Genomic DNA, 25,936 nt, shown 5'->3' with positions numbered 1-25,936 from the left:
TCCGTGCAACACATTTCACAGCCTCAACCCTGACTTTTGGGGGTTTCTTTCTTTATCATTTCCTGATGTTGCAAAAAATGTACCAGTGGAGCCGTCCTGGTTAGAGCTGCCGCACAACTGAGCTGTTCTGGGTCAGGAGGCCAGAAATGAATCTTTCCAGGGTTCTCTCTCATCCAACTTGACTGGCTGAGCTAACAAACACGGCTTGTTAGCTTAGTTTGTAGTTGTTCTACATTCACGCACCGCTCACCCAGAACCTGCAAACAAACCAAACTGCTGAGTGTCATACAGTCTTTTTTAACTTACTCTAGACTTTAGCCGCTATTTAAAAACTACGAAGACACAGTATCTTATGTCAAATACACAGCGTGCCAGGTTATGTCAAAGTGCTGTTTTCATTGCATAATGCAAGAAAGCCCTTCAGTCAATCAGAAATATCAGTAAGTGAGATTTATATTTGTATAACTAGTGCACAAAAGAAACTCTCAACAACAGCCCAACACTTGAATATGTCTAATATGGCAATATTTTTTTTATAATTAATGATAATAATAATAATAATATAATTTTTTATAATTATATGATATGATATGATGATATAATATGATCATGACTCAGACAACATAAAATAAGTTGACTTTTGTATGAAAGCACTTCTATTCATCAGCCTAATCTATTTTATTACAGTTTAGCTCAGTAAAGTCTCGCCAGTGCACTGTGAATTAGTTTAACCTTAACAGATCTAGTTTTGACTTTTCCTTAAGGTCTGAAAATAGATAAATTCAATAAGACTTCAAATAAAGAGCAGTTTCTTTCTACTTCCGTAAAACGTTTAACTTTCTATTTACTCATAATAACCACAAAGAAGCGACGTAGATAAAAACAGAACAACTCTGGCCATGTAACATGCAAACCCTTTCCTTGCATGACTGCAGCCTGCATGCAGGCAGTAATGAACAGCTTTGTCATAAAGATGAAACATTTTTTTTCAGCCAGATTAATACGTGAAGCTCTTCCCAACACGCATTTTCTAAAATGTGACGGAAAGCCAAGCAGCGTTTGAGGATAAAAGCAGGTCTATTCAAACTGAGGGCCCTCTCACTCCCATGCTGCACTAGAAAAGCTGCGAGGCCATCGACACCCTGAGAAACATGATTACACTGTGGGTAGAACTCCAGCACTCGGCCCTTGAGTCATCTGGTACGAGGTAAGTTGAAGATCCCGTCAGAACCAGCCTGAAGTGGGCTGGATAGATGACAAGCAGGGCTGTCGTTAGTGAGCACAGATGGTCTACTTTGCTCTTTCTTCAAATATGAACTTCCTGACTTGGAGATCTTTTCCCCTCGACACACATCATGCTGCTGTGGGAAGAACAGAAATAATCCTGAGAGTGGAGAGGACTTTGCGAATTAGGTTCACCACCTTTCTAATATCAGGACTTAGCTGTAGAGTGGGCGATCATGAGGGAAAACATCAATCTACCCTCACCTACCACTTCACCTTGCTAATAGATTGCCTTTTGCCTTAACTCTTCCTGTCATAGAGTCAACAAGGTGCTGGAAAGTGTTGATCATCTGGGTAAGGAAATCCCAGAAAGTTGATTCTGTTTCTATTCCATGGGAGAAACGCTTCCTCACTTATTCAAGTGGCTTTTTCAGTCTCAGTTGACTAAATAGAAATCATCAGAAACAGAAGTCAGCTGAGACCGAAGACATCACTTGGATGAGTGATGAAATGTTTCTCTCACAGAAACCGCTACGTCCAGATGAACAGAATCAACTTTGTGGGGAGATGCTGGAAACACTCGTCAGAGGGTTTGGTCCATATTGACAAGATAGTTCGAGATGGTTGTGTGTGGGAAAATCCAAGTAGATAAACAGCTTCTGAAATACTCAAACAAGCCCACATGACAACAACAACAACAACCACGCCACGTTTAAAGTCACTTAAATCTTTCTTCCCATTTCTGATGCTTGGTTCGAATTTGTTGTCTTGACATGCATGAATGCATCCAGTCAGCTGACTAGACACATGCATTAACAAGTAGCTGAACAGGTGTACCTAATAAAGTGGCTGGCGAGCATCTCCATTTGATAGCCATCATTAACAAGAAGTTCTGAAAAAGCAGCAGCTCTTTGAACAGCAAATTTTTTAGTCCTTGAATGAATGTGTAATGACAATGTTGCCTAGCGATGGCTGAAAATTAAAATTTATGATGAAGGTAGTCACACAAAAAAGCTTTATGGCGTATTATTCACTAACTCGAAACTTTTCCTCATGAATTAAGATGTTTATTTTCTAGCAATGTGACGAAAACACAAACATACAAAATACCAAACTGTCAATTATGTCATCCAAAAAAGAAAACAAGGCCATCAGCTTTAACGTACTGATAAAGAGGTATGAATGAACGATGTATTCATCATTATAAATAAGTCCTGGCTGTGCACGTACATACAAATAATAATACTTCCAGTTAAAATGGCTAGATGGCAGAGACTGACTTTATTTCTCTTTCAACACAAAAACACCAACCAGTCCTTCCTGCCAGCTTTTTAAAATGTGCCTTCATTGTTTACTCGACCAAAGTCTGCCATGTATGTGCTTTGTTATCTTAAAGATAATCACAGGGAAAGACATGAGATTGTAACAGTCACATTCATCAGCTAAATTCTACCACAACCATAAAAAAAACTTTAAAAAAAAAACCACTGTTCTTTCCCTAAACTGAGTTTCTTGTGAAGCCTCTAAAAGCACTGATGGTTCTTCAGTTGCTCCACATCACTAAAGCCCCTTCCACAGTTGGAGCACTGGAGTGTTGCCTTTTCGCTGTTGTGTATGAGTTGGTGTCTCTTTAGGTACTCCACACGGCTGAAGCGCTTGCCGCATGCTTCACAGCCGTATGGACGTTCACCTGTGTGAATCCGCTGGTGCCGTTCCAAATTACCAAGGCGACTAAAGCTGCGTCCACAGTGCTGGCAACGGTGCGGCCTCTCACCCGTGTGCACCAGATGATGGCGCTCCAGCGACCGTGAGTGTGTAAAACGCTTCCCACAGATCTCGCAGCAGTGCGGCCGCTCGGCGGCGCAGGCGCACTCGTGGTTCTTCAGAGCCCAGGCGTGGCTGAACGTGTTGCCGCAGTGAGCGCAAGGGAAAAGACTGTCCTCTGCTCCGCTGCTCTGTAAATGGGCGCCACCTAGTGGACACGGGTGCTCCTCCAGCTCGGCTTCCGAAGTGAAGCCTCCTCCACATTGTGGGCAGAAGTGGAGCAGGTCCCCGCCGCCCTCCTCTTCCCCGGCGCTCTCCCAGACGCTCCCCGGAGCAGATAGGTGGGGCGGATGCTCCGACTCTCCGTGCTCCACCACATCCTCTACAGGCATGACCGCAGCTGAGTCGCTCTCTCTTAACTTCTTTGACCAGCCTAACCTCAGCTCCACATCCCCAGCCACTCCCAACCTCTCGCCCTCCTTCACCCTGCCTTGTCCTATCTGGTCCTCTTTGTGCAGAGTGGGTGGCTGAGGCTCCAGCTCTCCATCCTGCTCCATTCCATCGAGACCAATGTACTTAGGGGCCAAGCTGATCTCGGACCCACAAACCACTTCTGAGTCATGTTGAGAAGCCTGCTCGCGGCCTCTTTCGGCCCTTAACGCAGACTCCAGGCCCCTCAGCTCATCCATGGTCATTCCTCCCTCTGATGGTTCTGCAGAGCCCACCTTCCAGTTCTCCTCTTCACTCTCCCCTGGATGAAGAGTCGGGGGACGGTCTGACAGATCTCCTGAGCAGAAACAGAAGGAGGAGGAGAGAGTGAACGAGCTGGTGTGGGCAATCATTTCCGTTTTCCTTCAAGTACTGGTCTCTGAACATTTTCTCTAACTTGCCCTCCCTCACTCAGTGAGTCCTGGGCTCATTACCTTCACTCGGGGTTCTGGAGCCAGCGTGGAGGTTCTGATTGGGCGGATGCATCTTCAAAGCCTCCTTGATTAGTCGGAGAGAGGCAGGCTGATAACCCTCTGTTTGGGCCAACTGCATAGAGAAGCAGAAAGAGAGCTACTGTACTGGGTAATCGACTGAGTCCAGGTACAATGAGACATTCACTATTAAATTTACTCTTGTTCTAAAAAAGCTTGTTAAATTTCCACATGATATGTTTACAATGCACCTGAAATAAAGATACAGCTAGGTGAAGGACTCCTTTCAAGCGGTGAAAGACTTCACAGAGCAGGGAGGCAAATTTATGCACATTATGCATGGTTTGAATATTCAAATCCAGAAGAGAAATGAAGAGTGGATCAGCGTCCTGCCACTTGGTGATGTGGTGGAAAGCTTTTCTAACAGTAGTGTTTCTCCCTAAAAGCTTGCTGTGCATGAGATATGAAGAGCCCCACTCCTGGCTCCTCTGGAAGCTAAATATCAAATCAATAGGCTTCACTTTATCCACTATATCTCTGCAGTGATCTGATAGAAGAAGAATTTGAGCAAAACTCTTTCTGTATTATTATTGTCTGTCTGTGTCTACATGCTCTCTCAGTGTTTATGAAGCTGCAGAGCAGAGCAGAGATGCTGTGCCACTTTCTCCTCCTACTCCTCCTCTGAGAAAGCCTGTCTCCCTCACCTCCTCTTTGATGTTGGCCTTCTCCTCCCCCTCACCGCTGAGGCTGCCCTCCCTTTCCTCTTCCTCCACCATCCCTCCCTCGTCTTCTTCATCCCGGGGGAACTGGATGAGGTACATATCTTTGGCCTCCTTCCCCCCTCTTCCTCCCGCTCCTGCTACCATGCCCACAGTTGCTCCACTTCCTCCTCCTCCTCCTCCACCACCACCAGCACCGCCACCACCTCCTCCTCCTCCTTCCTCCCACACACCTCCAGGCCACGCTTTGCCATAGGCTGCTGCTGGGCCTTTTTTTGACTTGCCTCCTGTGGAGAAGGGAGGGTGGTGAAGGAGGTGAGAGGAAGGAGAAAGTGAAGGGGAGGGGGAGAAGCAGGAAGAACAGCAAATGAAATATGAGGGGGAGAGAGATAGGTGGGAGGATGTGATTGGAAGGCCAGGGGAGGGAGAGATGAAGGAGAGAAGAGGGTGGAGAAGTGGGAGACGAGGAAGAGGAGGAGGATGAGGGGATTGGAGATGCAGACGGGAACAGGAGTGAGAGCAATGGGAGCAGGCGGCGGAGGAGGAGTGAGCATGATGAACGAGTTGAGGAGAGGGGGCGTGGAAGGACAGACAAGAGAGCGGAAAGGAGAGAAAAACATGTGACAGCGAGGAGTGAGAGAGAGGCGGAGAGGAGAGGAAGAAGTGGAGTTGGTGGGGGTCAAAAGAGGGGCAGGAGGAAGAGGAGGAAAGAAGGAGGGCACGGTGAAGGAGAAAAAGATAAAAGTAGGATGGAGAGTTGAAAAAGATGAGATAGGAAGAGAGAGAGAGAAGTGGAGAGGGAGTGTGTAATTATGGAGGGTGGTGGAGGTGGTGAGAAGCAGGAGAGGAGAGGGGGAGTGTGTGTGTGTTCAACGTGATGAAGTAGAGAGAGAGCAGAGCAGAAGGAGGTGGGGGCAGGGAGAATAAGAAAAGGAGAAGAGGGTGTGAGGAGAAGAGGAGCGGGAAGGGGAGGAGGTAGAGTTGGAGGGAGACGGGGAGAAGTGAAGGAGGTGGGGGGGAGAGGAACCAGGCAGGAAGAGAGGAAAGGAGGGAGTGAGCAAATGCAGAAAGAGCGAAAGGAGTAGGAGGGACAGAATGCAGTGGAGAGAGGAGAGGGGGAGGTGAAGGACAGAGGGAGAGCGATCATGAAGAGGAGGCGGAGGAGGAAGGGGGGTGAGGAAGGAGGAGGGAGGGAGAGATCAGCTCTTGCCAGATGGTTTTCCAACAAAACAAGTGCGTCTTCACATAAACTGCACCTAGACTGCATAGCATTCACATTGTTATTCACGTTAAAGCCACAATCATAGGGAAATACTGCAGGATGTGCTGATAAGCTGCCATTGAACTGTATACATCATGCAAACTAAAGGTAAACAGGAAGAAAAGCTCCAAGTCGCCACACACAGCAAATACTTACGAGTCACGTCAAGTTTTCGCTTCTGCCGGCCTCCAGCTTCCTCCACCGGTGCTGCTGCCGCCACCAGCCCGGCGTTGCGGCGGTTGGCAGCCCAGCCCATGCCGTACTTGCGCTCGGTTCTCAGTTTGCTCTCTGTGAGCCTCAGCCGCAGTTTGAGAGCCTCGTTCTCCTTCCTGTTGAGGGACAGCTCCACCAGGTAGTCGTTCACTGTCTCCTGGAAGAGTTTGGTGATCTCGCACACCGAGGCACGGATCAGGCTGTCCATGACGGCGGTCAGATGCGTCTCAAATGTGGTCACCGATTCTTCCATCATCCTGTCCGCGGGGCTGCAGATCTGATGACGGTTTCACACACAGTTCGTGATCAGTTGTAACACAGCTTTCCTGCTATGATCGCAAAAGTTTTCGATCGTGTGATCAACTCTCCCCCATAGCAGCTGTTGGTTAACTTTACTGGCTAACCTGCTGCTAAAAAATAAACCTAAATGATTACGGCAGTGAAATGAGACAGGGCTCCGTGAATAGCATCACGGTCATTCCGCCTCTATTACAACTTAATTAAAGACTATACCTGCCCGGTTAATCTGTGCAGTGCCAAGGCGGCGATGCTGGTTAATCGACGCCAAAATCACAACCCCCGTCAGCCCGGCTTGTTAGTAAACTTATAATGCTTCTGTGCGTGCATTAATGTTAAAGTACAGCTGGAGCAGCAGCCTCTCCGTAACGTTGGAAAGTGCTAGCAGACTGGCTAGTTTAGCCCTGAATACGCACCGTTTGTCGGATGACACCGAGGAGCCACCACGGCGTGAAACAGCGGCAAGGGTGTAATTTCACGGATCACGGAGACGCTCGGCAGCTGTTTGTGTGCCGAAATACGGCGACAAAGGATAGCGCCATCCAACTTCTGCCCTCTCTCTCTCCCTGCCAGTTCCCTTCTCGCCTCATCCAGCACTGCTTTTAATTCTTGAGAACACTACGCATGCCCGGTACCGTAATTACGCTACACTCAAGAGCAGCCGCACCCTGGAAATACCAAGCACTCAGGTTTCACAAGCCACTTTTTATATAATAATTTCAGCAGTGGTGATGATTTTTTAAAGACATAAGGATACAGAAGAGCTTCCGCTTGATATTATTGTTTTTAGCACGACCCATTTGTCACATGATTGCACACGTTTTCTTCTCAATTTCATAGTCAGGGGTGGCGACAGTACAGACTTTATTTACTTAAGCAGAAGTTGAGCAGTAGGTTAAAAAATACTCCAGTAAAAGTTGAAGTAGGCTACTGAAACAACTTTTTGCTTATAAAGTTGGAATTCAGCTAATGAGCCTGAACATCATCAGCTTAAATGCAAATTCATCTCTGCAACTTGATGCAACCTAAGCCTGACCATGAACACCACAGGCACTGTGCACCAATCCAACACAGAGCTTTGCTGTGAATTCACCACATTAATGCAAACGAACCTGTTTATCGTGGACAAAACTACCCAGTATTTTCATGCAACATTTGAATAACACAAAGTTAGTACAGCTTAGCTTGTTTTGCAGGACAAAACAAATATACATAATTTATTACAGCATATTATATACAAATCCAATGCGTGATTGAAAATGATGACATCATATGTAAGATTTAAATCTTCAGTTTATCAGTCCTTACCCTTACATATAACCTGTCTTCTTCCCCTTCTGTCTATCTTTCTGCATCTTTCTATATCAAAGAGAGCTAACTTTCTACAAGTTAGCTCTCTCTTTTGTCTCTCTGTGAAATACATCTGCTGGTATTTAACTAGCAACAGACTGTGCTGCAAAATGCACACAGCTGACAGAAAAGTTGGATTTAAAATTACTACTTAATAAAAACGTAACTCCCTTCATGCTGTCTCCTCTTCTGTAGCGCTAGACAGTTTCTGAAGTATCGCAAACAAAAACACATGCACTCCTTCCACCGACTTTTAACTCCCGAGTATAAACGCTATAGATGAACCAAATGTAAGAGTCTGTTAGAAAATGTAAGTAGTAGAAGTAGTAGTAGCAGATGTGCGGATATTTCTTTAAAAATGTAGGGAGTGTACAGTAACGAAGTATTTGTACTTAGTTACTTCCCACCTCTGTTCATAGTTTAGTAGTTTTAAGACAGAAGTGCGTATACAATTGCATTACCAGTTGCAGAAAAAAACGACAAAGTTAGCATAGTAGAATACTAAAGTTTTTCATGTTCATGTTCATGTCACTTTAAAGGGTTTTAATTGTTTCATTGTTTGAAAATACATTTGTAAATCAGTTTGCCTAAATTTAAAAATAAGACTAGCATAATAATAGTAATAATAATAATAATAATAATAATAATAATGATGCAGAAATAAGGATTTTTGGAAAATAATCTTAAATCATATCCTTTGACAGAGGGATAAGAGTCTGTCATCACTTAGCAGCACTGAAATTGGAGATCAAATTTTTGTGGAAACAAACACAGATAATGTTCTTAACAAGAAAGAAAGCACATCAATTTGATGCTCACCTGCAAGCGCATGGTGACATGGAAAGTTGCTATATACACACAGAGTGATGCAGATAAATGAGAAAATGTTATAAACATTATGTATTTTAGGAGCAGAATGGAGTGCAGATATTGCTGCCCTAATTAGATCTTGAGTATGAGAGTGTGGTTTATGGATCTGCATCATCATATTGTCCAGGCTTGGGATCTCATATCTCTCAGGGCTGTAAGATCATTAGTTGTGTGTGTGTGTGTGTGTGTGTGTGTGTGTGTGTGTGTGTGTGTGTGTGTGTGTGTGTGTGTGTGTGTGTGTGTGTGTGTGTGCGCGCGCGCGCGTGCTTCAAGCTGAAACAGGATAGATGCCACTGTGTGGAGGAAACAGCTGCTAGAACATTACTTGTTGAAGTTCAGAGGTCATGGAGACAAAGACTCATCAAAACCAACCTTAAAGATACCCTGGAAATGAGAAGGAAGAAAGAAGTCAAGTGTTAGGAGGGGATCGAGTGGCAAGAAGCATGGGAACATGTGACAACTGGCTATTTTCATACAGCTTTGTTATGGCCTTCAGTCACAATGTGGACATGAAAATAGAAATTGACTGACTGCAGCTCAGGTAAAGAAATAATAAAGCATTCATTTAGTACTTGAGTTTTATCGATGTGGAAAGAGGAGACATGCAAGATATTTTTAAATCGACACTGACAGATCTGTGGAGAAGGATAAGGGTGCCCATTTTTTTGAGAATTTCACTGGTGTCTGATGTGCCTAAAATCAGAACATGACAGTAATGAAGTGCCACACAAAAGGACCGAATCTAAGACACATACAGAAGAAAACCCATAGACAAATTTTAGCATGGAGCAAATAAGTGGAATTCTGTGTTTGTAGACATGCAAGTGATACATTCTTCTAGATTTCATGGAGCAATATTCTTGAAAGTAAATACTTAAGGAGGTCAGTTTGATTAGATTATTTCTTCATGAAAACCTGAGATATAGACAGAAGATTTCTTAAGCTGCCTACGAGCCTGAAACTGCAGGAAAAAACCCTAAAAATAACTACGATTCCCCCCAGCTGGAAAGATGGTGCAAAATTTCAGAGGAGAAGGAGTAAGTTCGATGAAGCATTAGAAAGTGTTCCACAGGATGGAGAGAGTAGACTTCAGTGGAAGCAGAGGTGATAAGGAGGGTTGGGGTAGGTATGGTGATAAGAAGAGAAATGCAAAAGGACAGATGCTAGTGGGGGTTTTTCTGAAAAGGATGTAAATGCCTGTGCCTCCTTTAAGGAGAGCAAGGAACATTAGCTGATGTATAAGATTGGAGGAAGCTAAGCACATCCAAAAGGTGCAATCTCAATTAAATCAGGAGACTGTAAGGTGGTGGCAGGGGAGAATGTAGCTAGACACCATTCAATAGTAGTCTGTAAAATGGCTTTGGATACGAGTGAAGGCAGAGCCATGGATTAACTGGTGGGAGCGGAAGAAGGAAGACTGTTGCACAGAGTTCAGGAAAAAGTTGAGCCAGGCTCTGAGTATTAAGGAAGCGTTAAGACACTTAAGATGACTGTGAAAGTACAGCTATAGTGCTGAGGGAAATGTTGAAGAATGCGTTTGATCTATCCTCTGGACAGAGAAAAGAGGATAAAGAGGCTTGGTGGTGGAATGAGGAAATACAGGAAAGAATTCAAAGGAAAAGGTTAGCAAGGAAAAAGTGGGATAGTCACAAAGATTTAGAAGAACTGGGAGACAAGGCATGTTCTCCCCGTGTCTGCGTGGGTTCTCTCCGGGTACTCCGGCTTCCTCCCACCGTCCAAAGACATGCAGCTTGTGGGGATAGGTTAATTGGATAACCCAAATTGTCACTAGGTGTGAATGTGCAAATGAATGTGAGTGCGAATGGTTGTCTGTCCCTGTGTGTTAGCCTTGCGACAGACTGGCGACCTGTCCAGGGTGTACCCTGCCTCTCGCCCTATGACAGCTGGGATAGGCTCCAGCGCCCCCCGCGACCCTGAAAAGGATAAGCGGAAGTGAACGGATGGACGGACGGATGGGAGACAAGGCATATAGCCTATTTGGTTCATTTGAAGAGTTTCAGTCAGGTTTCAGAGTTCATCACAGTACAGGAACAGTTTTAATGAAGGTTACAAATGATCTGCTTATGGTCTCTGACAGTGGACAAATCTGTGCTTGTCCTACTAGACCTCAGTGCAGCAGTGATCATATATTTTATTATAGCGATTAGAGCTTGCTGCAGGTATTATAGGTACTGCGCGGCAGTGATTTCAATCATATATATCTAATAGACTCCAGTTTGTTCATGTAAATGGGGAGTCCTCTTCACACAGTAAGTTTAATTATGGAGTTCCACAGGGTTTTAGGGTGCTAGGACCAATTCCAATTGCATCACACATGCTTCCCTTAGGTAGACTTGTAATCAAGACCACCTAAACCAAGACCAAGACAATACCAAGACCAGAGGGTATCGAGACCAAGACAAGACCAAGACCGAGTCAAGACTAAGACAAAGTCGCGAGGAGACCAAGACAGAGACAAAAAAAAGTCTTTAACCTGCAGCCAGACGGCTGCAACTCAGGAGGTATACCCACTGATTGGAAGGTTGGTGGTTTGATCCCTGGCTCCTCCAGTCCTCTGAACATCCAACTCTACCCTTGGGCAATATCATTAGAAGGCATAGCATAGATTTTCACCTTTTTCTTTTAAGGACATCCTGATAATAATGTATTACAGTAGTCCAGTCGAGAAATAATAAATGCATGAACTAGTTTTTCTGGCTCTCTTCCACATCGTGTCTTTGTCTTCTCTTCCTCCTCCCACCCCATTCCTCCTTCCCCCTTCCTGAGCCGGGTTTTATCGGAGAATTCTTCCTGTTAAAAGGGAGATTTTCCTTCCCACTGTCTCCAAAGTATTTGCTCAAAGCGGTTCATATGATTGTTGGGGTTGTCTTTGGTTTCTCTATACCGTACAATATAAAGTGCCTTAAGGCAACTGTTATAATATGGCGCTATGTAAATAAAATTGAATTAAATCTCAATGAGAGAGGTGGAGAAGGAAAAGGCCCATAGTGAGTTGTAAGAGGCCGAAGTTGTTTAAATATGTGTTGCTATTAATGCAGGGCCATTAGCGACTTTTGTAATTGTGAAACACTTAAGTCTGGTAGGTGGCGGTAATGCGTCTACAAGCTAGTTGCCAACCCTACAACCAGAAGAAGAAGAAGAAGAAGCAGGAAGGCGAAGAATACCAGCCGCTGCACCTTGAGGGAGAGAAGCGTTGCAATAATGCCGATGTTTGTAGTGAACACCAATGTTGCCAGAGGTGATGTACCGGCAGCTCTCCTGTCCGAGGCTACAGAGGAGCTGGCCAAAGCTATGGGAAAACCTGCACAGGTAGGCCGGCACGCGCTCATTCTTCCACCTACCCTCACGCGATTGTACGTCATAACTATCAATCAATGGCTGTCCCCTTTAATTCCGCATGTTTAGATTTAACTTCTCTGATGAAAGCATATTATATAGAGCTCCACTCGGTAAACTAGGCTGGCTTTGTCTTGTGTAATTATGCAGACAGTGTGTAGACTGCCAGCGCTGGGAGATCATTGATCGGTGGAGTTGGATCACTCACCCGCTTCAAATGCAAGCTTGGCCATAAGAATATCTGGATGGCGCTTCATTACGTCACATTAATACTCTTATAATCAAGTAACCTACTCATAAATAGTCAACATTAAAGGAGACAGACATTTTATTCTCATCAATGATGAGAACAAAATAAAATAAATATATATATAAATATAATTCAATAACATGAGTCATCATGTTATTGAATTATAATCAGACGATTCTATGGTTTCTTTATTAGACTGTAATTAAGTGCTTAATTAAGTGCTACATAGGCGACAATGTTAAAATATATTATAGAGATTCTCTACTTGTGTACAGAAATGGAAAATAAATGAAGATATTGGTAACTTTTCAAAAATCCACAGCCTTCACTGGTTAATTGTTTTAAAATTTGTTTGCACCGTTTTGTGCTTCTGTCTTGTACACACCAGTACGTATCTGTGCACATCAACCCTGACCAAATGATGATGTTTGGAGGGAAGGGAGACCCCTGCGCACTCTGCTTCCTCTACAGCATTGGCAAGATCAGTGGTGCTGCCAACAGGCAATACTCTAAACTGCTGTGTGGACTGCTCAACAAACACCTGGGCATCTCTCCTGAAAGGTACCAAAGACACACTTTAACCAGCACATTTTTAATAATTTGATGAGTGAAAGTAACATGGTTACAGAAGCAATCCCCACCCCCGTCTGGCTGTCAGTGTCTACTCTCATTGACCTATTTTTCCTTCTCTCTTGTGTATTTCAGGATGTATATTAACTTTATGGACATGGAAGCAGCCAATGTGGCCTGGAACAGCACAACCTTTGGCTGAAATGGAGGTCAAAAAAAAGATCATTCCAGAATTTTCCTACAGGAACTTATAACTGACTAAATGATGAGTTGAAGACAATTGGTGATCCACTTGTAGAAATACTGACTACCTTAAAAGCACTTATCCAGACTCTTTAGCATTGCACTATAACTTTCCCATTTAAATGCAATAAAGCAAATCCTATAAACCATAAATGATTTTCTGTTTTCCTTTGTTTTCAATGAAAAAGGATCCTGACAGGTATGTGTTAGAGCAGTCAGGGAGCTGTGATGGAATCTTACTTTGACTGGAACACTATGTGGACGGCACAGGGGAAATATTACGATTGCATGATAGTGAAAGACAAGCCATCTGTTAATTGTTGTTTATCCCATTTGAAACTATCACTGTAAACTAATTGCTACTGAGTGTTAATGCTCTGAAAATGTTGTCCATTAATGAGCTAAGCAAGTTGTCCTTGTCATTGTGCCTGGTCAAGTATCAGGTATATTGTCAGGATACATATTAAGTATTATTGAAATACACGGATTCATACAAAACTCACTTTGAAGTGTTCATCATCAGGCCATAGGAGCCAAGCCATTAACTGTATATATCCATGTACCCAAGCATGACAATTAAGCTGTTTTCAGGCTGTGCATACAAGTGTAGATTGTTCAGTCTGCTGTAGCTCTACAAAAATCTATGCAACGTTTTGGCTGGGCAAGATTTGCTTTAATCTTCCGTAGCATAGATTCAACACTGTGCCGGAAACATCAGAGATTTTGGCCCATGTTGACGTATCATCACACGGTGCATATTTGTGAGATTTGCATTCATGACGAGAATCTCTAACTGTCACAATCAAGAAACTAGTTTGAGATGATTGTGACATGGCACATAATCCTGCTGGAAGCAGACAACAGAAGATGGGTATACTCTGGTCATAAATGGATAGACTTTGTCATCAACAATACTCAGTTGTACAAAGAGTTTGTGAAGTAAATATTTCGTCAGTGATGACACTGTAAACCTGCACAGTCTGCTTCCTTTTCTGTATTTCAAACTGAATATTGCAGAAAGAGAAAATAAATCATTAATTTGGGGATCAGGCATTCATGAAAGGGTTTAATTTTCTCAGGTTTTGGATTGTATTTAACTTTGTCTAGCGGTTATTTTGGGGCTTATCTGTGAATTCTTCAAGCATGGTTAAAATATCTCCACACAGCTTGATGCTTTGCATTCTCATAATAATAATAATATTAATAATAATAATTCAGTTTATATATCGCCTCTTAAAAACTGTCAAAAGCGCGGAATGCCAGGTTAAAATTAAAAGCCAAATATTAGTCAAAACACTTTTTGAAATGGATACGAAACACAAAACTATTAAAAATAAATAAATGTACAAATAATAAATGTCACGAACTCCTACCGGAAATTCGTGACGGGAGGAAACGTCATATCACTGCGCGGCGGGAAAAGTTCAGTCAGGAAATATCAGGTTAAGCTGTGGCCTTGTGTTTTTCAGTGTCTTTGCTGTCCCTAATTGGTTCAATTCAGTAGTTCAGGTACAGAAAAACAGCTTCTCTCGCATGCAGGTAAAAAAAGAAGCAGGTTAGTGTTGTATGTAGCAGACGAATAGACCGGCTCGTGCTGTATTAGATGGTTGCCATGGTAGCCGCTACGTTTGATACCAAAGATGGCGAGAAAATATAAATATTGCGAACGGAAAATATCTGTCTGTTATTAACTGTATATTTATGTATTTAATTTTCACTTGCTTCAAAAATATTGAGCGTTTTAATAAATCCATGATTACTTTGGGTTTTTTTTCTACTATAAACCGACGTAGCAGTGACGTACCCGTTTCCTTCTTCTTCTCTTGAGCGAAATGGCGGCTGAATATGTTAGGTTTATGTACATTAGCTAACGCAAAACCAATTTAAGACACGATTTTGGTATCTAGGCGCCATAATCGGGTTCCTTCTTTAGTTCTAGTCTAGCAAATTTCTGGGTTGAAGGCGAAGTTCAGAAAGTCAAGCCTCGAAGGAGTTTCACTGTGCCGCACTGTAGGTATTTGGATAGATAAGGAAATCACCCGCCATGTGTTAACAGTAGCCTCTCTGAAGTGGTTATATTTGAGATAAAATGACGCATGCACGTTGTAATAGTGATTATTCGTCTGTTCGACGTTAATTTTGAACCGGGGTTTTAATCTATCACCATGGCTTATAGTAAAAATGAAGTGGTTTACGAATAGCTGTTTATGAATGGTGATCAAATGTAGTTAACCGTCTGGGTTAGGTTTTTACTGCTGTTTTTGTTCAGTTTTTTTTCCTTAAGGAAATACGGGAGAGTGAACTACTTGTCTTACTAGGTAACTAAACTTGCATGCTAAAATAAATGCAGTTTAAATCTTTCTGTTGCAACATGTGATGGTTTCCATACAGATTAATGGAATAAATGTAAACATGAATAAAATAAACAACCTAAAAATACATCCACCAGTGATATTTTTTAAAAAAAAGTATTTTTTAACTAAATCAGGTTATGAATGATAGTTGCTCTACCAGATGGGAATAAGGGAATAAAAACGTGTATATTTGCTGTTTGTAAGTCCTGTTCTAAGTCCAGACCTACTTATCATTTCCACCTAAATACTCTTTTATGTATTTAGCGCCATAACATTAGGTGGAAAGTTATGGGGCAGAGAGGAGACTTTATCAGCAAATATACACTTTAAATTGCTGTCATAATTAATGTAAAGCTTGTAAGAATACCTAACTTCATCTCTAATCCCTGTGTTTAGGAGTGAAGCTACCACCACACACAAATTTATGATACTAGGATATCTGCAAGTCGCTTTCAAAAATGTCTGACATTCTAACAAGAGGGTTCAAGGCCCAGCTGACCACAGCTATGGAATCTATTTCGAGGAGAGCCGTGTTTGAGATAATGAAGATTTTTGAAAACACATTGTATGACAATCAAATGGAGCTGGCACAGAAAGGACAAGAGGTCACCCAACTTAAAATAAAGCTGCAGACAGCAGAGCTAAAGCTGAAAGAACTTGAGGATGCAAGAGGAAGACAGGTAAAGACGAATCAAATCCAGACGAATCCGTCGCAAACAGAGGTTGAAGTTGTCACTGAAACTCCAGGACAGTCTTCTGAGGTCCCTGAGATTGATTTTGAAGGTATAATTTTAAATGTAGTTACTTCTTTGACTACATTATGACTAAATGACATTTATGAACAAATAGGTGTTACTGTTTATAACCTCCAGGGCAGTGGTGGAGTGCGTGTGCAGAGTTGATCATAATTGATTATTTGATTTAATCTTGGTAGACTGTTGCAAGATTATTTTTACTCAGTAAAACAGTTGCCTGGCTTAACTTTAAGCATGTTTGCAATTTTCGTGCATTGGTTTGTGCAGTACCCGATGACTGGTGTTCTCCTCTGGGCTACGAGACAGTGACCAAACCAGATGAAGTTGTGTGTCCCAGTGTACGACTACGGGCGTTGTCCATACCTCTGTGTCATATTACAATCCCCAAGGATGAGGTATGTAGTTGAAGGTAGAACTGTGGATGTAGCATCCTTAACCACCAGAGAAATCTGCAACTTGACTTTTATGTTTTCAGAAGAGGAAAAAAAACATCTTCGTTTTGTGACGACTTGAGGCTCGCTTACAACGTTTCACAGAAAACTGAAATTTAGGAGTGCAATGATGTGTATACAGCTACATAGTTTGTAAGATGAGAATTTACAAATTTGTTTGGTTATCAAATGTTTTTGATTGACTAATTGTATTTAATAATCATATGAGGTGGCATGCAATGCACACTGGTGCATTATTATTACTTTCACTAAGTGGTGAAAACACATTTTTAAAAATGAAACTAATATAAACAATAGCTAAACCTTTAAATCAAACCGAAATTTACAAATGCATACTGAAATTGTGCAAGTTCACCTAAGATGTTGTGGCTCCTAATGACTTGATAAAAAATTAAAATGTTTACTGCACTCTTCTGTTCTGTTACATCTATTTACTTTACTTATTTACTTTAGCTGAAAACTAAAAGAAACAAATTCTTCAGATGATGTTTGTCTCTTTATGCAAACACAGCTCCATGAGCATTTCGTTTACTTGTAAATTGCCCTGTTAGTCTTTGGAGATTATCATCTATATGTATATCTATATTTTAGGGAGTTCGCTGTGACATTGACTTGAACCAGAGAAGAAAGAGTGCCAGGAGATCCAGTAGAAGTGAGTCTTAATTCTTTCATTTACTATTTCATGCCAGAAGTGACAGCGTGCCTCTGTTTTCCATGTGATAATATTGTTGGTGGGTGTTGTGAGCAAAAGTTTCAGTGAATCATCAGATCTGTTTATAGTTTTCTACTCAGCAGATATTTAATTTTGCCTAATTACTTGTGCCAATTAATGGAGCAGCATGATTAGCTGTCTCTTCAGTGAATCTGTCATCCTGAGGTTGAACTGGAACTGCCCCATACTTGAAATACTATTATTTTTCTGATCTGCACCCTCACTGAGCTCAGTGTAGCAGCATGTGAACCGGTTCCCCATCTATTGTTGGATCTGGTTGGAGTGGCCCTATAACTTGGTGCAACTCTCAAGAGCAGAGACGTGTCACAACAGTGAACTGGGGTGTGCAATACAAAGAAAATCCAATGTGCCCAACCTGGGCAATCAAGCTAAGCAGTCACATGAAGGTGCTTGTCAACTAAAGAAGTTGGCACAATCTAGCTATCAGCATGTTCACATGAAAGGGTGGGTGTTGACAGAGTGTGACCAGTAAGAAATGCGAACCAGTCTACTGACATCAGGGCAACTGATTTTACAGAGAAAAGGTGAAGATGTTAAGTACATAATACAAGCTGAAAGTAACACATCTCCTAAAGACAAAGCAGCAATTTGAGTTTGCGTGGGTTTAAAGATGTTTGGTCATTAAGACTTAAAAAGAGCTGCTGTGTTGTTATAAAGTTCAACCTATTTGAAGTAAGGATGGAAAATAGGCAAAAATGTTGTCTGTAAGTTAGCTGGGTATCACAGCTCTGTCATTAAGACTGATTAGAATTTGATGGATTCAAATTGCTTGTTCATTAATTTGATATGTAGATGTGCATAAGAGAGTTTTAGATTTTACTGTCTCAGATGCAGCCCTGTGGGGTTGAATGGTCTGAGAGAAAAGAATTTATATAAAAACAGAATTCAAATTTAGGTTTGCTTGCATGTGCTTTTGATTTAAGATCAAAAAGTACAAGAAGGTTCCAAGTTTTAGGATCCTGTATTAATGCTTGTAAAACAATGGGATTGTTGTTTACACTAAATAGAACCAATTGTATGCTAAAATAAAAGATACTTTAAGCTGCTTTCTTAAAAAAAATGCTCAAATAAGTCTCCAAATATACTTGTGTGTACTAATAAATCACAAAGCCTTCCCAAGTAAGCCTTCCCTTATAAAATTTAAGCTGCAGCTCTTCATGTGGATGTGTATTACCAGTCTGCAATCTGGCTGATCTAGGAATAAGAAAGTGTAAGAAATATCACCATTTTCCCCTTCATATTTGCTTATTCAGTGCTCAGCTTGTGATATCAGTTAAATGTTTGCATTAGTTTATTTCAAAATGCAAATGCACAGTTTGGCATATAACATTCATGTTATGTTAAATATTTTTTCCATGTTTTTCTTCACAGTTTCAAATTTAATAGAGAGCAAAAAAACAGGTAAGGACAAAAGATTTCCAGCACATGATCATTGGTTTCAGAACATTAAAAATGATGTGAAACTGTTACTCCATGACATCAAAGAGGAATATCCGGACCTAATTGCTTTGGGACATCATAGACGAAGGAGGAGAAAATTAACAGGACAAAAGCAAGAAAATGAAGTGAAGAGCAGAAGAGGGGAAAGAAAAACTGCATCAACTGAGTCCACGTCCAAAGAACATGAAACAATGGAAAGTGGCAGCAAAAATGCTTACTCCTGCAAGATTTGCAAAAAAGTTTTCGATACAGAATTTGGCCGAGATGTGCACGTACGATCACACAAGACGTGTCGAGGCTGCAAGAAAATCTTCCCATTTCCGAGCACACTGAGACATCATAAACGTAATTGTGCAAAACTCAAGAAATTGTTGGCAGCCAGCTCTGAAGGCAAACCAGCTGATAAAAGAGAAAACCGTACGGCAAGCAAAAAACAGGCCGTCAGTGAAGAGCGCACCCGTTCCTCAAGCAGCAACAACAATAAGGAGGGAAATAAAAACGCGGGAAGGTACCCCTGCACGCACTGCAGCAAGTCATTTGATTTTCGGTTCAAGCTAATAGAGCACATGCGGATTCATACTGGTGAAAAGCCGTATTCATGCAGCATTTGTCAAAAGACGTTCCGCATTGCTCAGTCACTCAGATTGCACATGGTGAAAAGACACAACGACCAAAACACGGAAATAAATGGAGACCTATATTGGACCAAACCTTTAGAAGAGATCGAAGAGAACACAGGGGGTTCAGTTTCTCCCCGCAAACACACGAGTGAGGAAATTGTGCAAAACAAAGAAAGGCTTCAGTCAAAGAAAAGCTCCAGATGGCAAACAATGGGCGTGCGGCACAATCGTGGCTTCATGTGCTTATCCTGTCACAAGGTGTTGAGGAGCAAAATAATCTTGATTGAACACTATCGCATCCACACAGGAGAGAAACCCCTAAAATGCGACAGGTGTCCTGAGATGTTTCGTACTAATGCGCAGCTTTACGTGCACAAAAAGAAGTGCCACTCTCCACCGGCAGCTATCCAGTGCAAGAAGTGTGGGAAACAATTACCCTCACAAGAAGTTTATGACAAGCATGTGTCTAAATGTAAAAATTAGAGGACTAAACCAAAGGACTCCTCTAGTACCACTGTGGACATTGAAACACTGAATTTTGTCTCTGGTGGCTTTAAGTTAAACTGTACTGTTTGTTTGTTTTTGTTTAATACAATTACATGATTGTCTTTCATCTCTGGCATATTTTAAAACAATACATAAAACATAATAATCCACAATCAGGTGATGTATGCTATCAACAAATTGGTATGAAGAAATGTCACTAAACTAAGAGTTACAGTTTTTTTTAATCCACCTAAAACTTTTTTTCACTAATAACATGAAAATACATTTTGGGGTTTAAGCAGTGGTTCAAGCTAGTGCAAATGTATACTAACCCTCAGGAATTTCAGTCTAAATACTTCTAAAGATGTTTTTGGTTTTGTTTGGGTTTGTTTTAAATATATTAAATACCTCATAAATTGGGATAGTTCTGTACTTCAAAAGTTCTGTAAAACCAACATTACCTTAAAGCAGACTTGCACTTTGACCATAATAGTGACTGCAGTAGTTGTGGTAATGGATACTGAAAGATACATGGATCCCTGCTTGCTAAACTCTATTTTAAAGGCTTACCCTCTTGTTCTTGTTTATAACTTGAGCTAAATGCCATTCTTGGTGTTTTGTGTTTAGCTTGTCCTGTTTTTGTCAACAGGAATTTGAGAAATTGCACGACTTGACCTTTCACATCATCCCAAATTGCCTGATGTGCTTGAGTGCTTGAGCTTTTCATGTTGACTGTATTTACTGGAAAAAATCAGTTATTCTAAAGGTTCAACTTGTTTTATATCTGAAAACATTTCATTGTTCTGAGGTTTTGATACCTTTGCAATTTTTATACAGTTCTAAATATATTTTGTACGTTTGTTCACTGTTTTTTGTTTTTTTTGTCCAAGTTTACAAAAATATGAATGTGTTTTACCTTTTTATCTGCTCCAAACCAAATATGTGTTTTTATTTTGGTCGTGTGGGTTTTTCTTTTTAACCTATATGTAATAGGTGATCTTACAAGCCCGTTATACTTTTTCTTTGTAACCGGACTGTAATTGCTAGATTGAATCGTTGTCACTTTTAAATAAAACCCCTATTTTATACCTTTTGTCATTTATGTATTTAATATGAATTTATAGAAGATTCAAATTGCAGCAATAGGGATTTTCGATGAATACAAATGAATGTGCTCTGAACCATTTAGCCTTGTTATCGCGAGACTTGCGGCGGTGATCACGTCGCAGTTACCAACCTGCTAGCTCAAGAAAAACTACATTGAGTGTTGTTTTAATGCTCAGTGAAGATATTTTCCCACCGACTACTGTCGGCCATTACGGTCCTGTGCTTTTGGTCGTTTCTTCTTCAGTTGTGCTGTGAGCTTCAGGGTTGAATAGTAAAGGCTACGCTTGATTGGCTCCCGTGTTTACACGTTAACCGGAGGTAACGTTAGCTAGCTCGGTGTAACGGCACTGAACGCCTTGCCTGGTCACAGCCAGTTTCTCAACGCTAGACTGAAGTTAACTATGTTTATACTCTTCTTCCATACAAACTGGCTTTTTACATTACAGCATATTGCTTGCCATCATCGTGTGTAACACTAGCAGTAGCTTAAGTGATAAACCATATAGGAGTTTTTGTGATTATTATAACATTACTATGAAGCAGTACACATTGTAGATATCGAGTTATAAATGCTGGCAGCTGTTATAAATGTTTGATGGCGTAATGCTGTAAATTGGCTGTTTAGTATGGCAGCATCTCATGGCAGTTCATAGATGCCACGGCAGAGTGTATAGCGGTAGCCACGTCGTCCGTCTACTCCCTCTGGAGGCAAACCACAGAAGAAAACAGCAGTGGCAACCAGCTGTTGTCATTAAAACAGCATCCACAAAACAAAGGACAATGGAGTCTGTGAGGAGCGCTTTCCATGCTCAGCTGGCCACCGTCATGGACTCACTGCTGGCAGCAGCTGTGTGCGAGATAGCCAAGATCTTTGAGAGCAGCCTGTGTGAACAGCAGGCGGAGCTGGCGCAGAAAACCGAGGAGCTCTCCATCCTCCGGTGTAAGCTGGAGAAAGTGGAGAGGAGGCAGAAGGCAAAGGGTGGAGGGAGCGAGGAAGGAGAGATGTCCTCAGGAGACAGAGAGGGCAGCTTGAGGCAACAGACCCTGACAGGATCAGGTATTACAGCTGTCTTTGATTCAAGCTGGTTCATGAACAACTCAATTTGGTCATCGTCAGGTCATCGTCATCATATCTATACCTGCTCATCCCGTTATCAGCTCCATTGAACCTGTTGTGTTCATCATTATGTAGACCTATTACCTACTGAATTAGTGCCAGAGATGGTTACAAATTACAGTTCTCTCGCACAGGACTGAATATGGGAAAAGATGTCTCTTCTCATTCTGACCCAGTAGAAGGAGTCAGCCAGAGCCTTGGTAAACTGAAGGAGGAGGTCAAAGGTCAGGATGGAGCTTCAGTAAAGCACGAGGTCAGACCCTCCCCTGCCTCTGTGTCATTCAGAAGTTGCCTGTTTTATTAAACTGCAGCAATTAAGTCTTTATGACTTCTTAACATTCACCTGCTAAACTTTCCCTGCCTTTTCTAAGTCTTATAGCTACATTTTACTTTTTCAATTCAGCGTGCTGGGTCACGGCCTGGCCTGGGGTCTTTCACAGCCCAAGCGCCAGAGAGAAGCCTCGCAGCTGGGGACGAGATGCAGATTGATGCCCTGACTGCTACACAAGCTAAGACAAAATGTAACTAAGTCACAATCTATTGCTAAAACAAGAGAAGCTATGAGAATAAATAATCAAAGCGAGAATAATAGTGAGAAGGCTGAAAGTAGCTAAATTGTGGGTGTTTTTTTTCTTCCATATTTCTTTGCAGTATCTCACTGGGATCAGAGCAGTCGTGGTGCAGACCACAGACCCCTTCAGGATCAAGCCTCTGCCCCATTTCTCTCCATCTCCCAGAGTGGGCGCTGCTCCCCCAGACCTGACCCTAGCCTAGCTCAACCAGGTGAGTGGTTACCTGGGTTGGACACCACCCGAGGTGGGGTGTCCAGTCTGGAGAACCTACAGGCAGACACAACCAGCTGCACTGGTGCAGCTAGCAGCAGCTCTGGCACAGATGCGCCCTGCTTCAGGCCTGGTTTTGGCTCAGATGAGACCAGTAACGAAGATGATGACAACTCTTTCCCATTTCTGGACCAGGAGCCTGAGAACCAGAACTCCAACCAGAATGCAGAGAGGGGGGCCCAGCAGGATCAATCCCAAGCCCCACCTGGTGAGTCACTATGGAGACCAAGAGACGAAAGGGGTGGGAGAGCCTCCATGAATAACACCCGGCGAGTCACAAATTTTGGAAACAGAGACCCTCTCCGACCCCAGTCTAATACACAGCTGCTCACTTTACGACACACAAACGCTCTTAGCCACAATCCAGCTTCAAGTGGAGGGAACGGCCGACCTTACACCTGCCCATACTGCACAAAGTGTTTTACGTACCCCTCCCACCAGCGCAGACACCTTTTGCGCCACACAGGAGTCAGACTGCATCCCTGTCAGTTTTGTGAAAAGAGCTTCCTCACTCCCTCTGAGCTCACTGTGCACACTCGCACACATACAGGGGAGCGGCCTTTTGGCTGTGCTCAGTGTGGTAAACGTTTCGCCCGCAGCGGGAACCTGAGAGCGCACCAACGGGACGTTCACATGGGGAAGAGGCCCTTTGCTTGCACAGAGTGCGGAAAGAGATTTGCCCACAGGGGAAACCTTAGGGTGCACAATCACAGAGTCCACCAAGGAGATCCCTACTATATGGATAATCAGCAGGAGCCTGACATAGTCCCAAATCCCATTTAAAAAGATTTTTTAAATTAAAAAAATGGATCTGCACTTTGAATTTCATTTGCACAGTAAAATCTAAAAACTTCTTTGAAGGTTGCCTGTATTAGTGAGCACTTAAAATAGTTTAAAATACTTCATTTTTTTTCTTTTATTTGTTTCTGTTTTGAGACAAGTGTTAAATTAATTATCCAAAGTTTAAGCTGCATTTATTGACCCACAGAATCAAAGTTAGTTTCTAAATGTTTTTTTCAGTTTTGACTTATAATTTTGGGTCCCGCAAAAAGAAAGCTTCTTATTTTGCTGTATTGTAAATGAGTAGATGTGATTTTCCAAGAATAAGAAACATTGGCTGCTGATGTGAAAAATGTAATAATAATGATTCTCCAGGCTGACTTTATCTTCCAGTGATGTTCTTCCCTGAATGTGGACAGTTGGTAAATGAATCCAAGCACCTTTTCATTATTTAATGTGACAAAACTCCAAAATAATAATAATAATATTTTTTGTAAAGCGAATAAAGAAAGACTAGTTGGTATTAGCTTAGGACATGTGGCATGCAGAGGTAGGATAGCACATCTGTTTCTTCACATTTGTCCTGTACTGCCTATCTCCTCAAACCATTAAGTTGAATGTATTGTGAAAAAAATGGAAATGTGTTCCTTCAACAAGTCCATAATCATGATATTAAAAAACTGTACTTTCCTTTCATCTTGTTTTTGCAAAGTGAAATTAAACACCGTAGTTATGCATTAACTTGTATTTCTCCTAAGCCTGAAAAATCACTTCACTTCAGAGTTTGGTTTTAGTTTCGCTGCACAAGTCTTTGTCAGACTCTAGGGGGCAGTGCCAACACACAAAAGAGTTATAGAAACAGCTTTGGACAGCTTTGCACATTTTGATAGTGTTGCCCTATATTTCAGATCTTTTTCCCTGATGCACGCACTTGTGTCATCGTGCCATCTCTCAAGCTGTGCTTGTTAGGCAAAATCTAAACGAGAGTACCTCAGCTACTGGGTTTAGGTGCTCAAGACCCAATTTCTCTTTAGCCGTTTGGCTTTAAAAGTGTGCAAAAACAGCAGTTTAATTATTGTCAGGGGGGCCATTCTATTTTTACTCCAGTCCATATCTTCAAAAGATGTGCTGAAAGATTTTGAGCCTTTCATAAAACTATATTTGCATATGCTTTTATGAACAACACCATAATAAGTCCCCGTGTGTGTTTTCTTCTCTCCATATAGTTCCTGAAAAAGTTACTTCCTAATTGTGGAAGTGAGTGGATACAGAACCCAGATGTCTCATTCTATGTAAAATGTTAAAAAGTATTTTTCACTCTTAATTATTTAAGTTAAATCAGAATCCATTAAAACTCGAAGTTGGTATGAAATATTCTCTGAGTTACTGCCTCTTTCATGTAGCTTAGGGCTGCAAAAAAGACAGAATTTAGTTCTAATAACACAAACTTAAATAACTTTAACCTCAAGCATGTCTTCTTACGCACAAGCCTAAAAATGCCTCAAGTGTGTAGGTTATGTGGAGGTTGATGGGATATTTGTTCGTGTCTCATCTCAGGAGCTGAGTGATGCCTGGCTGACCTCTGTGTATGTATGTATTCCCCAGGCAGCTGAGTCCTTGCTTTGCTCATGGAAAGATTACATTCAGTGACCTCCCATCCCCCAAAAGGTCACCTGTGTCCGTGTCTCCCTCTGGGTTTTGTGCTCACAGTTGTGAAACGAAAAGAAATCCTGACATTTGTAACAAGTGAACAACCAATTCTGAAGTGAAGCTTATAAAGGACAAAGAGAAAAGCAAGCATGAGGAGTTTTGTGTTTTACTTTATTTGTATTTTTGAATTTGTGAGTCAGATAAGGGCCAGTGCGCCTGTGTGAGTGAACTGCTGTTAATGTGAGCCAATTGAACCCCCCTACTGTGTAAAGCTGCAAGCTCTTACGGTCCTTTTCGGGGCATGCAGTGTTTAAGTACTGTATTTATGACTGCAATGTCAAATGGTAAGCCAAATCTATACATAGACTCAATAAAGGGTTGTGTATATGTGCTTGCATCAACAGGCAGTCAGTCACACAGGCTTTGCAGTGTTTTCTGTTTGTATATTTAGTTATGTGTAATCCCCTTTCTGGTATAAGCAGCTTTGCCCCAGTGGGTAAAAGCAACAAATGAACAGCTGAGTAGTCTGGAAAGACTATACAGCATTACTGCTTTAAAACTA

The 25,936-nt window shown here is 41.9% G+C and overlaps 3 protein-coding genes across 16 annotated transcripts; 2 read left to right on the top strand and 1 right to left on the bottom strand.

Moving 5' to 3' along the window:
- Positions 1 to 2,269: 2,269 nt before the first annotated feature.
- On the bottom strand, positions 2,270 to 14,569 carry si:dkeyp-121d2.7 (uncharacterized). Of its 3 annotated transcripts, none has more exons than XM_076874213.1 (5): positions 14,412 to 14,569; positions 6,045 to 6,378; positions 4,613 to 4,914; positions 3,912 to 4,023; positions 2,270 to 3,775 (listed from the first exon to the last, which is right to left on the bottom strand). In XM_076874213.1, exons 2-5 carry the CDS (start codon positions 6,355 to 6,357, stop codon positions 2,748 to 2,750), a joined length of 1,755 nt encoding a protein of 584 aa, XP_076730328.1. In that variant the 5' UTR covers positions 6,358 to 6,378; positions 14,412 to 14,569; the 3' UTR covers positions 2,270 to 2,747. The 3 variants fall into 3 exon arrangements, with proteins under 3 accessions (XP_076730328.1, XP_004545508.1, XP_012773102.1); XM_004545451.3 differs by lacking the exon at positions 14,412 to 14,569 and adding an exon at positions 6,815 to 6,989; XM_012917648.2 differs by lacking the exon at positions 14,412 to 14,569 and adding an exon at positions 6,815 to 6,989 and having other exon boundaries at positions 4,613 to 4,911.
- On the top strand, positions 11,757 to 13,191 carry mif (macrophage migration inhibitory factor). Its single transcript, XM_004545450.6, has 3 exons — positions 11,757 to 11,948; positions 12,614 to 12,786; positions 12,931 to 13,191. Exons 1-3 carry the CDS (start codon positions 11,841 to 11,843, stop codon positions 12,995 to 12,997), a joined length of 348 nt encoding a protein of 115 aa, XP_004545507.1. The 5' UTR covers positions 11,757 to 11,840; the 3' UTR covers positions 12,998 to 13,191.
- LOC105940428 (uncharacterized) lies at positions 14,422 to 24,465 on the top strand. 12 transcript variants are annotated; one of them, XM_076874172.1, is made up of 9 exons: positions 14,454 to 14,577; positions 15,308 to 15,356; positions 15,789 to 16,175; positions 16,415 to 16,542; positions 17,191 to 17,251; positions 18,704 to 18,733; positions 22,237 to 22,355; positions 22,506 to 22,623; positions 22,754 to 24,465. In XM_076874172.1, exons 3-9 carry the CDS (start codon positions 15,851 to 15,853, stop codon positions 23,725 to 23,727), a joined length of 1,755 nt encoding a protein of 584 aa, XP_076730287.1. In that variant the 5' UTR covers positions 14,454 to 14,577; positions 15,308 to 15,356; positions 15,789 to 15,850; the 3' UTR covers positions 23,728 to 24,465. The 12 variants fall into 12 exon arrangements, with proteins under 12 accessions (XP_076730297.1, XP_076730290.1, XP_076730287.1 ...); XM_076874167.1 differs by lacking the exon at positions 14,454 to 14,577 and adding an exon at positions 14,626 to 15,048; XM_076874198.1 differs by lacking the exon at positions 14,454 to 14,577 and having other exon boundaries at positions 14,631 to 15,356; positions 22,754 to 22,885; positions 23,080 to 23,216.
- The last annotated feature ends 1,471 nt before the right edge of the window (positions 24,466 to 25,936 follow it).

Source organism: Maylandia zebra, linkage group LG2 (genome assembly GCF_041146795.1).
Source record: "Maylandia zebra isolate NMK-2024a linkage group LG2, Mzebra_GT3a, whole genome shotgun sequence".
Taxonomy (NCBI): domain Eukaryota; kingdom Metazoa; phylum Chordata; class Actinopteri; order Cichliformes; family Cichlidae; genus Maylandia; species Maylandia zebra.
The sequence above is the reverse complement of the archived record's forward strand: the minus strand, read 5'-3'. Positions and strand labels throughout refer to the sequence as shown.